Consider the following 13,490-nt stretch of genomic DNA (forward strand, 5'->3'; position numbering starts at 1 on the left):
TCAGCGTGATACTGTGTCTTATCCTCACTTTTCCTTTTGTCTCCTCCACATTCTCCATCATATCTCTCTCCTCTGTTGTTTGTCCACTGGCACAGAGCTTTAGTCATAGCACAGCGTGCTCTTCCATGCTGTGCTTGTTTGTATTTCATTTGGGATTAAAGTGTCTCTGCCTTTTCTTTTTGTATTTTTGTTTTTGTCCTCTACTCGCCTCTCCTCTCCTCCTCTAGTCTCCTCTTCCGTATCCATTTCCCTCGGCTCGTTTGTCCGTCTATAGATTGAGAAGTCTGTGGAGTGGATCTTGGCCAGTAGGCGGTTAACTAATATCGGCGTCTTTCTCCCCATGGTCTGGCCACTGTTGGTTGAGCCTTCTATTCTGAGTCTCCCTCTGATTAACGGCTGTTATTAGCTCTAATGAGCTGCTTAGTGGTTGCCTGAGCACAGCTGCTGACATCCAGCAGGAACACTGTCCTTTCTACTTTGTTCTTTATCTACTTTTGCTTTCTCTAATTTCTCCTGCTTTAATCATTGGGCGAGATTATTGACTCGATGTAGGCATCATTTAGGCTGACAGTTGGAGATTCATTCTTCTGTCTTCTGTGGCGTTGCCTCTTTTTCTCCTTCTCCTTGCTTGAGCTTTGTCTCAGTCTCCACTTCTCTATTTGGTTTAGAACCAAGTCACCATGTTTCTGGGTTTAAGTAATAGCGTTTGGACACACAGAAATTGAATGAGCCATTTGGTTTTGAGCCTCACTCTTTCTCCCCTCCTTTCTCTCTATAAACCTCTGTTCATCTCTCTGATATGTTATTTTCTTTAAGATCTTTGATGGTTGCCACTTTACGTTTATTTTTTTACTTATTCCTCCTTAAAACACTACAGGCAGTATCCTCACAGCTCTAGTTTAATGCACCTTTATTGATTCAGTTGTGTATTCACTCTCGTACATGTTCAGGCCACTGGGTTTCCATTGTATACAAGGACGTATATGAGGATTTGGATTGTATTCCTTAAATACAGCGTTTCTCTGGGGTCTTACAAAGTCATTTATATGTTAAAATATTATCCCTCCGTTGCTTTGAAAAAAAAAAAAAAAAAATTATTTTAACGATATGTATCCAGCAGCTTTTCAAGTGTTCTTTTTTCTGTCTTTGTTAGAAAGAGTTAGTTCAAAACTTATAGAGCTGTCCTGAACACCATATTTGTGGCTATAAATCAGCAGAATGAATTACCACTCATAATTCTACTTCTTCAGTTGGTGGCTTGGAGAATTTACCAGTTCCCTTTGACATATCTGACACTCGACTTTTTGGGGTTATGAGTTATTCCCTTTGTCAACATCTTGCTAGCGGAGTTGTAAAATGTGAAACTGTCATGAGCTCTCACATGTCAGTGCTCCAGTGTCAGTGCTGCACTGTGACGCACAAGACCATCCTTAAGATTCAAATGTCCTTGCTTTAGAATACATTTTTTAATATTGATGCATATTGAATATTGTAGAGACAGTATTTCTTATTTCATGGATGGATGTACTCAGTTCAAGTTACAATTCATTAAAAATAAACTACATTTGTATAGCAATAACAATATTGTAGATTCTGCACATCAACGCTTTCACATAAGTCTGTAATGACGCAAAGGCACGTTTTTTTAAATTAAAGGCTTGTTCCTCCCTTCCCTCTATCTCTCTTTATTTTGCAGTTGTTTTGTGAATATTTGAAGTGTGAAGGTTGTTTATGACAAAACAAAGCCCAACCAAACCCAGAGGTGAGGGAACGTGAGAAAGTATTTATTAGCCTGTTTAAAATCAAAGTGATTCCACAAAATCTAAATACGTGACAGAGAGCAGGATACACGTGTGGTAATTGCTTTCACTCACACAAGAAATGTTGAGCGGGTAGAGACAGAAAATGTTATTACAAAAAGGTAATGTGCTGTTTAATAGTAAATTCTCCTGACTTGCCCCTCGCAATGTGCTTCATTTGTTGTTCTGTAAATTCTTGTGAGGGTCTCATGTTTTGGCTCATTGTGTAGAAATGACCAGTGAAATCACACGTACCATTGTCAGTGCTTGACAATAGGGTATAAAAGCCAAAAATCAATAGTTGTGCTTTCATCTGCATCTGACCTGATCTTATTTCCTCGTATTACCAGACAATCTCTCACGGCTCCTGATAAAAAGCAATAGAGCCCTGAAATGATCCAGAGAAATAGTTCTGTCAAAAGATGATTTATCTTCTGTGAATAATCGCTGGGGTTATTGAATATTTTTAGATTAAGTTAATTACTTGACTATAAAAAGCCATAAATTGAAACTCTCCTCAGCGAGAAGCCTCAGATCTCTCCAAATCTCTATTTCTCGTTCTCTCTGTCAGCCGTGTGATTGGAAAAAAGAAAATCTGTTTTATCATTCTGTCACCAGCGAGACGCGTTCCGCTTGACCTGATGCAATTGGAGGCAATTGAAACAGTCATCTTACCGTGCTGCCGCGCTGGTGGCGTGTGGTGTTTTGGGTTGCATCATGATCATGCGCACACATGCATGCATGCAGACACACACACACAAAGAAAGACACACTAGCAGACATAAACCCATCTCAGATTTGTTGGCATATTTGAAACTATATCACTCATGCACACAAGACACATGAAGTCTTGTATGTGCGAACACACTCGCGCTCAGACACATTTTCACACTTTGTTGTGCACGCAGCAGGTGCCTATCTCACCACTCGGCACGTCGGCTGTCTGTGTGTTTTTAAATGTGTCTGCTGCCATTCATAATGTCTGCTTTTTACTGTTCCCCTAATGTTTTTTTCCCCTAAGCCTTTAGATTCCACAGACTAATGACTTAATGGACTGATCCTTCACTTACAATCTGTAAACATTCCCCCGGCTCCTAAAAGCCCTAGATTATGCAGGCAGAGAGTCTATATAAAGTGAATGTGAACGAGTGCAAGTGATTTGACTTTTCATGTAGATTAATAACCTGCTTAATGCTTACACTCTACTGGTTAGACAAGTAGAAAGACACTGTCGCTGCTCTCAGACGTGCACTGAAGTCCGTATAGTTTCCTGAAATTTCCTGGAAGGGCTGTCAACCCCTTTATAAAATGTTAGTCCGTGTGAGACACTTAGACACATTCTTGAGAAGCCAAGGATCCAATCAGAAACTCGACGACCGCTGAACCATGTCCCCCCACAATGGGAACACCTTCTAAATTGTGGGGGAATGGTTTGAACTTAAGCTCACAATGACGCGCTTGTTTCTTTTGAAAAAGACAGCATTATTGCAATGAGACTTGCAACAATATCTGTGACTTGCCAGATCTGAATATGTGGCATTAAAATCCACTTCGAGCCATGATTGGTCAGCCGTGCAGAGTTGAGAAAGGAACAATTTCCATCCCTTTCAACTGAGTGCAACCCAATCGGTGCTTTTCAGGAGAGGACGTCAGAAATTGTGCAACAGTATCCCCATATTAAAATGATATTGCATCTCCTCTCGTCTATGACTTTGCCTTGAAGTGTGGCTGTTCAGAATAACTATAAACACTTTGGGTTTTTGACACTTCAGATGAGCCACTTGCTTTCTGAGATGCTTTGGCCCTCGGCTTTGACCATTCTCATGCACAATGAAAGCCCATACAATGCAAGCACAGAGGGCAAGGCGAGGTCATGTTAACAACAAGGCGAGACAAAAAGCTTTATATAAGACATAAATGGAAAGTGAGGAGCAGAAAAGCTTTTCTGTCTGATACAAACAGTTGTCCAGGAAAGTCTCCATCTCTGATTAATGTGAAATACTGATGAATATAGGTGAGCTTAAAATTCATCCGACGCTGTCATTAGAGCAACAAGTCTTTAAGCCCAAACCTGCAATGGGTCATGATCATTGTGATTTCACTCTCAGATACTAATGGTTTTCATTCTTATAGATACAATGGTGGGATGTTGATAAATGATAAAATACGAAATAGTTTTGACCATTTCCTCTACAACTGAGCACAAAGAGCTAAATTAGCTGGGTGAGAATTAACAGGATCATTTTATTGAGTCCCAAAATTGCTACTTAGGCAAGTCAATCACGTTTATTTACCAAAGAAGAAAATATGTAAAAACAAACTGGTTGGTTAAATAAACTAAACTTGACTAAAATGCCGCATCATGTTTTTATGTTCTGCTCCAAGCCATTTGACTTGCCATTTGGGATTCTGTCAAATCCACCGTCTGCCTTTTCAGATTGCTCCCCCCCTGCAGTGGCTATGAATGATAAGCTCTACCAGGAACCATCCTGTTGCTCCCTCTATGATTTGTGCTATTGATCACCAATGCCCTCTCCTCCTCCTGGATGTTATCGCTGTGAAATTAGAAAGCTGGAGAGGAAAACACAAACAGGCCATCCCTCTGGCATTGCCATGGTTACACGATGGCAGAGCATGTCGCCAGCTGCACACATGTTGAGTCGCATTTTCACACACACACATGCGTGCTGTACAACTGTGCCACAGGCCAGTACGAGGTGTGGTGATGGGGCGGTTTTGTACTGCCAATACAGTTATTGGAAGTGGTAGCAACTATTAATGCGACACGCTGGCCTTACTCAACACTAAACACTTAAAGCTCCCTTATACACGACATTCTTTACCTTGGGGCAAGTGGATCATTATGTTTTGCACATAGCCAGATATGGTATTAATAGCTGTATTCTATTTGATGTCAAGGACTTACATTATCTTGCCAACAGCTGCTGCGGGGGCCTGCTGTTTGATGTATGGACATACGGCACAAAGTGAAGATAGTGGGAGATGAGAACATTGTGTAAATTTTAGGGCCTAAAGCGTTCCTTATCACTTGTGAGGCTGAAGTTCAATGCTTTCAATGAGTAGGCTTAGCAATACACTTTGAAGAGACATCCCTTGTAACTTTTAAGAAAAGTAATACATAGGATGACTTGCCTTTCTTTGAAACTAGAAAGCAGAATTAAGATAAGTCTCAGAAACCCTAAGATGCGAGGAAACATTTTTTTGAACTGTAATGACCTATTTGGATTTAAAATATGCAATCGAGAAGTGCATCAGACCGTCTGAGGAAGTTTGCCTCATGAACCAGAAGAGGGCGCTCACTATCAGCTTGACTTCTAACGTGCCCTCTTGACCTGTCAGTCAAGTAAGCCACTAATGTTATGTTGCTTTGCTACGTAAATGGAGGACGCTAGCAAGCCAAGCCGCCTCACCCTAACCTTACCGTTACTTTAACCCAATATTACCCCAACTTGACGAACGTCTTTAAAATTCGCCATAGTTTGACTGTGTGAACAGATTAAGATCACATGAGTAATACCTAGACCACACACACTCACCTACTCCTACCTCTCTTCACCTCTAGCTGTCTATTTCCATATCGTCACATCCTGTTTCGCACACTGCATAATTCTCTTCTCCCTGGGCTCAGAGCGCCTGTGATTCTGCACATTTGTGTGTGTGTGTGTGTGCGTGTGCGCGTGTGCGCGTGTGCGTGTGCGCGTGCGCGCGTGTGGGGGCTCTCGACGTGTAGGTGACACCATGTATGCCAGGTTGACTCTCTTCTTAATTATCCAACAGTTTGAATGCCACATCTCTGGAAAATGTTCAGCTCTCATTAGCATCGGTGTTATCACACTAATTGTGCCACAGAGGGGAAATCTTGCTGCAGCCTGAGTGGGGGGGTTGTTAGAAGTGCAGGGTAGGTGGAAGTATTACTGCACGTGTCTCACTCGCAGCCGACGCTGGTGAAGTCTTCAGCTGTGGTGTCATCCTAAAGGTGGAAAGAGGATTGTGAAATGTCTGGATTCAGCACACAAATTGTAAGTCATTATATTCATTAGATTTTACCGTCACTGCTGCTGTAAATGATAAGTAATGACTGCACCACTTCATGTGATCTTATAAACTTTTGATGGTGGAATCTTGTTAAAGCGATTCGCGCGCGCGCTCTGTCTGTGGCAGTCGGCAACTCAGGATTGCTTGTGATTAATCTGAACCAACAGAAGGTTGTCAAATGGGACTGTTTTTTATTGCCAATTGCTGTCTGCACAGACACACACTCACTCTCGCACTCAGCGCACACACACACACTTTATGATTACATCAGGCCGGACCAGCTCGTTTATCATCTTACATCACATTACCTTGTGGCCCATAGTTGTAAAGAGCAGATGGCAGCACTGGCGAGAGTGTGTGTGTGTGTGTGTGTGTGTGTGTCTGCGTGCACGTGCCTGTGTGTGTACGTGCCCGCGCTCGGTCTCAGGAGGTGTAACCTGGCTCCACATGCCAAGCTGTGCCAAGTGCTCACAGCTGGCAGCGACCAAGCAGTTGGTCTCTCTGGACAAGTTGCCCCCTGCGCCAGGACAAACAGGAAATAAACCCTGGGGCCTGGCAGAAAGCTGGCTCCGTGGCCAATAGGACGAAAGGTGAAGAAGAGTGGCGCGGGTGTGGGGGGTGGGTGGCTAAGGTGGGGATGGTTGGAGAGGCAGGGTAAGAATAGCAACAGAGGGGATGTCAAATGGCTGTGTAGAAGTGGAGGGAACAAGGGAGGAGGGAGAACCGAGGGGGAAAGCATTGATGTAGCAATGGAGAGATCAAGAGACTTTCAGAGGAAAGTCGAGGTGTAAAAAGCGAAAGGAGACTTTTATTGATGTGGGAGAGGAGACATGAGAGGAGACATGAGAGGAGACAACAAGTGGCAGAGCTGAAACTGTGTCAAATAAATGAGAGTTTGCTCCAAACTTGGGTTGTTGGAGAAAGTTTAGATTCAAAAATTAAAAATGTCCCTCTGTATCTATTAATGATGGGCCAATCCGATATTGATAACAGATGTTGGTCCAACACTGACTGCATTGGTGGTGGTGACAGTAGGGCAGATCTATTCAGTTCAATTCTGTTACTCTATGTTCATGTCTAAGTGTGCTTACTGCGTCAAGCTGGTGAAGACCCTAATATTGAGTGAGTCAAATTATAACTCCACTAACTTATCAACCACCTTCAGGAAAAATATCGGTTCCATAAATTTATATATCTTTGTTTGTTACATCCGTCAAGGAGGTTATGTTTTCACCCCTGGCCGTTTGTTTGTGGTTTGTTTGCAGGAAAAAAAACGTTGGCACAGAATCTGCCATATTTAGGGGACAGATATCTATTAGTGTGTGATTTGGTGCGGATCCCAATAAAAATCCGGATCTAGTTGATTTAAATGTAGTTTCATAGGGGGTAGGATTTTTTCATCCTCAGCATGATAACAAATAGGGCTAGAAACCTGTAGCTACCACCAATGTGTTGCTGAGTTTCTATGTATCCTCAAAGGGTTTTAGAACAATGTCCAAATGAACATGATTCCAATTTCATGGAACTGTTGGGCCTGGACGAGGTATGCACACTCTTGATTTCACAAAGTTAAGAAAGCAGTATTTAAGCCTGATGTTGCTTTACACATAAAAGAATGATCCCAGTCTCTCCCAGTGAGGCATACAGCTTCTTAATTAAACACAAATTGAAATGTCCAATTATTCTCTGTAGCTATCGGCCAATGCCCATAACCCAGGTATCGGTATCGTTGTCTATTACGGTATCTATCACTTCTAGGTTGTTTTTTTTTCTGTCACATCAAGACCAAACATGAAAGAAATTCTATTACTTTAAACCTCTCAGTTATTCCTTAGCAATCACTTACTGTTGTGTGTTTGTTTCTGTGTGTGGGTGCAGAGTTGTCTGTGGTCTGTGTGTGCTGCTCTCTTCTGCCAGTTAGAGGACAAAATGCCCATCTTCAGAGGCCTGCTCATCTTTGTGTGTGTGTGTGTGTGTGTGGGTGTGTGGGTGTGTGTGTGTGTGTGTGTGTCTTATGACAGTTGGCCATATCAAACAAGGTCTTCTACCACAATGAGTTTTTGCGTCTGACCCGCTGCCTCGACAGCCCAAGAATATTATTTGGCAAAAGATTATTTTGGAGGAACACATCTCACACCGAGCCAAAGCCACCGAGACTCCGGATCTCTGATGCGAGGGCTCACTGAAGCCTGAACTTCCAGAAATTCCCCAGCTTCTTATTTGTGAGGGATTTCTGCACGGATCATGTCCCAGACATGTATTGTCAGCTGGTCCTTAGAGTGGAGGCAGAGCTCCAGAAGTAATTACCAAGAGAATTATTGTGAAGGAATTGCTACTGAGGCATGGATCCTATGAAAGTAATTAGCAATTTCTTCTTCTGAAGGCAGGTCAACTGAGACGCAAAGTGTGGTGAATTTTAAAGGCGACCGACCTCGTGCTGCTCGTTTTATCGTTTTTATGTTGGATAGTTGCGTCAGTTTGCTAAATCATCAGACATTCAGCACACTGCTTTTGACCCTTTCATTCTCTAAATGGTGAACAGCTAGCGGACTACCTGACCATGAAAATCACTAATAACCTGAGCATTCATCCGTTTACGGCTGGTCATCGGTGTTTGCGTCAGGGCCACTGGCGATCGCAGGGTGCACCGTTGCCTTGTGATCCAGTCACTCCCGCTATGGCCTCTCCACCTCTTACCCCCCTTCCCCCTCCCTCCTCTCTCGTGTGTCCTTGTTATTGTGATGAGCTATGCCCAATTCCAGCACGACCACTGGACTCCAGGAAAGCAGCTGTCCCTTCTAATCTGTTCCCGAGACAAGGTCTAGGTTTGGAACCGTGCCCGACAGCGAGGCTTTGGCCGTGACAAAGACTGATTTGAGACTTTGGGATCCTCTGGGTCTCCCAGAACGCCAGAGCGATGGCACACTCACCACCTTGTTAATCAGCGGCGACACCACACGAATTGCCAGTCAGTCTGTTTACAATTAATCTTTTCAACTTCAAATTTAATGCCCAGAGCCACTGCTTCCCACAGAGAGCCTGCATTCACGTACTATCATTGTCTTCTGCAACACTGTAGGGAAGCTATCAAATTAAATACTGGCTTCAAATTGGTCAGATGGTGGCGTCTTTTGTCCCTGCACTGTTATAACAGCTGCTCCAACACTACAATTAGTCCAGTCAATTGGAGTTGAGTTCAGGAGGAGAAATACTGTGAGTTTTCATCCTATCAGCTGTCCCTCACTTCAATTTTTGGTGGCTGACCTCTTCCTCCGCTTCCTCCCAGAATATGTTTTCACTTCTTTTTGCAGACTCGATCTCATTCCAAGAATTGGATTTCATCAGATTATATCGCTGTACATTTGCACTAGTAATGGCTGCTATGTGTAGCCTGCGGCTTTATTACATTTTTCTTTTCCGCACTGCTTGTGGTTAGAATGAACCATACTGACGTGTAATAACAATGCACCCCCTGACCACTTCCATATCTGGTATTAAACATCTGGTGGCTTCGTGAACAAAATTAGATTTTTCTGCGTCTGGACACCTTGATCAGTAACGGGTGCGATAGTGTGGAAGGTGTCACAGAAATGAAGGAACTATAGCCTCTGTGTTGCTGCCCACTCTTACCTGAGTTCAAGCGAGATAAGACAACGATGAGGGCGCACACACACACACTCACGCACACAAGCAAGCACATAGCCTAGTTGTTAGTCGCTTTGAAGTCCTAGTCCAGTGCCGTCTGTCTGTCTGTCAGGCTGTCAGACTGAGCATGCTCATTACAACCTGGACAACATTCTGCTGGGGTTGTCAAGGATACCGAGCACCGCCGGCAGGTCCCAATTGTGTGCATGTGAACGTGTATTAGAATTGCACAAACTCACACAAATGCATACATACAAACACAACAGGGAATGTTTGCTTATGGGGCCACACACACACACACACACACACACACACACACACACACACACACACACACACACACACACACACACACACACACACACACACACACACACACGGTTTGCGCAGCTATCCTTATTAGGACTTCGGTTCATTGTGGACACACTTTCTTTTCCTCTCTTTCTATCTGGCTCCTCTTTCTCTCTTCCTCTCCATCTCTCTCTCTCTTTCTCTCTGTCTGTTTCCTCTTTTTTTTTTTTTCTTTCTCTCTCTAGATCATTGTTTATCAGTCTTGTCCCATCTCCTCTCCACTGGCTGTCAGTGGCTTGTCAGAAGCCCGTCAAAACCCCTGCAGTCAGTCACACACTGCTGCCATTAATGACATCTGATGACACCCGCCGCTGAAGTCGCCCGCTGGAGATGACTGGGGACTCAGTGCGCTCACTGCTTGGAGATTGTTTCCTCTGTGCAGTCTGCAGTGTGTTTTTAGGAAACGTCTGATACGTCTTTAGCATATCAACCAACAAACTGGCCGGTCGACTGGGAGAATGTAGCCCCGGCTGAGACCTTGTAACGTTTTTGTCGATGTTTGAAGCAGCCATGAAAGAAAACACTGCAAAAGAGGATAATAATTCGCCTGCTCTATTAGACAGCCATTTATTTTCTCCCCACATGCCGCTACACTCCTTCCATTACTTAATCTCACTTTTTTTACTGTGCTCCAACATTTCAGTGGTTTCATTCCTCTCTATGCATCTCTTTCATAATCCTCCCCCTTACCTCTTTCTTATAGCTTCCACACTCCACATTGAACTTGTCCTCCCCTAAATACCACTGACTTCCTTGTTCTCCTGTCTGAATAGTGGGTTTGTGATGGAGCCCCTGCTGTGCCAGTACGGCTTAAAGTGTTCTCTCGTTCTCTCCTTTTACCTTTCTTTAACTTTCTCCTCTCCCATTTTCTTACACATGTCTTGCTGTTTCTTTCAGTCTGTCTCCTGCGCTTCTCATTTCTCACCGTCTCTGTTCTCCTCTCTCTTCTCCTAGAGGAGGAAGTGGAAAACTTTGACGTGTCCAGTCTCCAGGAAGAGGCTCTGAGGAACATTGAGGCTGACAGCTTCTGGTGCATGAGCAAACTGCTGGACGGCATCCAGGTAAGCATGTGTGTGTGTGTGTGTACATGAGAAATTGGCTGTCTGCAAATGAACTTTGATCAAGATGCACACATTCAGTTTTATACTTAAAAAATGCAGGAGATGCTCAGTCTCCTGCCGACTCCCTTTTTTGTGTAGTCTGTCCTCCCACTGTTTTTCCTATGCATTTCTTTTACTCACTTTTTTCACTTGACTTCCTGCACGAATGAAGGTTTTTCTAATCCGGACTCAACAGACATAAATGTTCCTTTTTGAAGGTGCTTTCACAGAAATGAAGCAGCCACAAAGAACTTCAGTTTAAACAAATGTCCTGATGGGGAGTGTCCCCAGAACAAACTCCTAGCAACAAACCTTTATGCAGTATGAGGTTGTTGCGGTTACAGAAGGCTGGAGCTGCAGCCATTAATTAGTTAAGTGAAAGACAGAAAATAATCCAAAACTAATTTAGTACATTTTCTTGACTCTTACCGCTTTTACACCAAAATAAGTAAATAAGGTTTTTTCAATGCAGGTTAACCATCCTAAATAAAGAACTCCTTTCCCATTGCCAATAGAGGAGTTTGCCTTTATGCTTTTGTTTCCCTTTGAGACATGTTCAACATCACAAAGCTGCCGAAGAGCAGAAGCTTTTAAAAGCTGCACTCTGGGGTGTTAATTCTCAATGGTATCAGCAGCACTATACAGGAACTCATGTGATTCACTATTTGGCCCATCACACTCATTCTTTCTTAAATTAATGGTCAACTAAATGAATCGTTTCTTCATCAATCAAAGCATTAGCTATTATACGTACAAGGACCTGTCATACATATGTCTGGTGGCCAACTCATTTTCTATTTCCCATTATTTTCCCCCGCTGCGTCTCCACTAGAGGAACCAACGTCTAAATGAAGTTCTGGGTCGATCACTGGGGAAATTACCTCAGAAAAAGAGTCCCTGCTCAGGAGTAGTACTTTCTGAATGTTTAGAAACTGGTGGGGTTGGGCTTGGATCGGCGCCAATTGGTCAAGTGTGCAAGTATTTAATGCAGGATTGTCAGAACGCTGCACCTAATGGCTCTGGATCAGGAGGAAAGATCCCCAAGGTCTGATCAACCTGTGTTGGGCCCGCCTTAGAAGAGGGTGCCTTGCGATTCGGATTTGTCCTTAACGCCAACTTGTGGTCGCTAACATCTGCTAACATCAACTGGTGGTTGGCATGTTAATAAGTGTAAATAAGTGACTTTGTGGATCCTGTGGCTTACAGTGTGAATGCATGGTAACACCTGCAGGGCAATGCACTGTGTCTGTTCAATCAAACTCATCTGCACTGGCAAGGCCACACACCCAGGTGCTTGGGTGCATACTGTGCATTTATTAGGGCAGAACCCGATTCAAAAATGTTGTCGGACGAATCAGATTTGGCTGTTCAATACAAATATTCAATATTTGTTCATTTTTTTACATCAGCAATGCTTTATTTTTGTAGCTTACTTTTTGAACACGGTTTGGTTAGACGTTCACTGTAACAGCAACATTCATGAACTATAATAACTATGCCAAGTTATCCCTCGGAGTGAATGTGTGCCAGCTACACTAATGATGGTTCAGAATGGCCACAACATGTTCTTGCCAACATTAGATATCAAACAAAAGACAGAGACTAAATGGTATTAAGTTAATCCCTCAGACTCTGCGTGGGTGCGGCTCTGCAGCTGCCTGTACATGTCATGCACATCTTCACCAAGCTGACAGGATGACTCGATGTAGTGAAATGATGTTACTCCAGAAAGCAGTGTGAAAGAGAGTAGTGCTCACACTGCAGATACTTAAGGGAGCTGAAATATCCAGGTGTTGTGTTGAGTTCTGGAAAGCCAGGTTCTACCTGTCTGCTAAGAAAGGGTTTTTGATTTTTTTTTTTTTTTTATATGGTCCCCCAGGCCAAAGATGCAGCTGTATTTCTCCTGATGCTCCTGATCGCCAAACCTGGGTCAGACAGGTCCATTGTCAAGTGTTTTAGACAGAGAGTGTGAAAGTAGGGGCAAGGAGGGGTTGATGAACTCAAGGTGCTGCATTAAACACTACATCAGATATCCTTTATGATATCAGTGTGAGTGTAGAGGCTTGTGTAAACTACTTGTTAACTAGAATGACACTTAAAAGACTGCATACCAACAGTTCCCCTAAGTTCAATCAAGTCTCACTAAATTGCACACATTCTTAAATATCACTCGCCTTAAAATGCCAGATTTTTTTGGGCATCAAGAGCCGTGCATTTGGATGTTGGTTTAAATGATATATATACATAGAAGCTTAGTTTCATTGTCTGTTGTCAGTGAAGATGTCAATTCACTAAGTTGAAGATAAAAGCCTTAATGCAAAATTTATTTAAAATTATTTGGACCAAACATCTGTGCTTTGCCACTGATGAGTTTTTAATGCACAGGTACGATGTAGGTTGTGTTGTTGCTTGCTGTATTGCGTGTTAGCATGAAATACCAATACAGATTATTAATAGTATGCACAGGGTTGAATGCTACAGTGTTTGGGTGGTCTGACATTCTCGCAAGAGCTTTCTAAGGGTGTAAGCATTATGTATG

At 43.1% G+C, this 13,490-nt stretch overlaps 1 protein-coding gene across 2 annotated transcripts in view; it reads left to right on the plus strand.

Annotated features, from left to right (window-relative positions):
- The window catches only part of tbc1d22a (TBC1 domain family, member 22a), a 119,245-nt gene that overhangs the window by 51,536 nt on the left and 54,219 nt on the right, over positions 1-13,490 (plus strand). For both annotated transcript variants that reach the window (XM_034578222.1, XM_034578221.1), the window contains exon 10: positions 10,806-10,912. In XM_034578222.1, coding sequence (XP_034434113.1) covers positions 10,806-10,912 — 107 coding nt within the window. The remainder of the gene's footprint in view (positions 1-10,805; positions 10,913-13,490) is intronic.

The sequence above is a fragment of the Hippoglossus hippoglossus genome, chromosome 23 (assembly GCF_009819705.1).
Source record: "Hippoglossus hippoglossus isolate fHipHip1 chromosome 23, fHipHip1.pri, whole genome shotgun sequence".
NCBI lineage: Eukaryota > Metazoa > Chordata > Actinopteri > Pleuronectiformes > Pleuronectidae > Hippoglossus > Hippoglossus hippoglossus.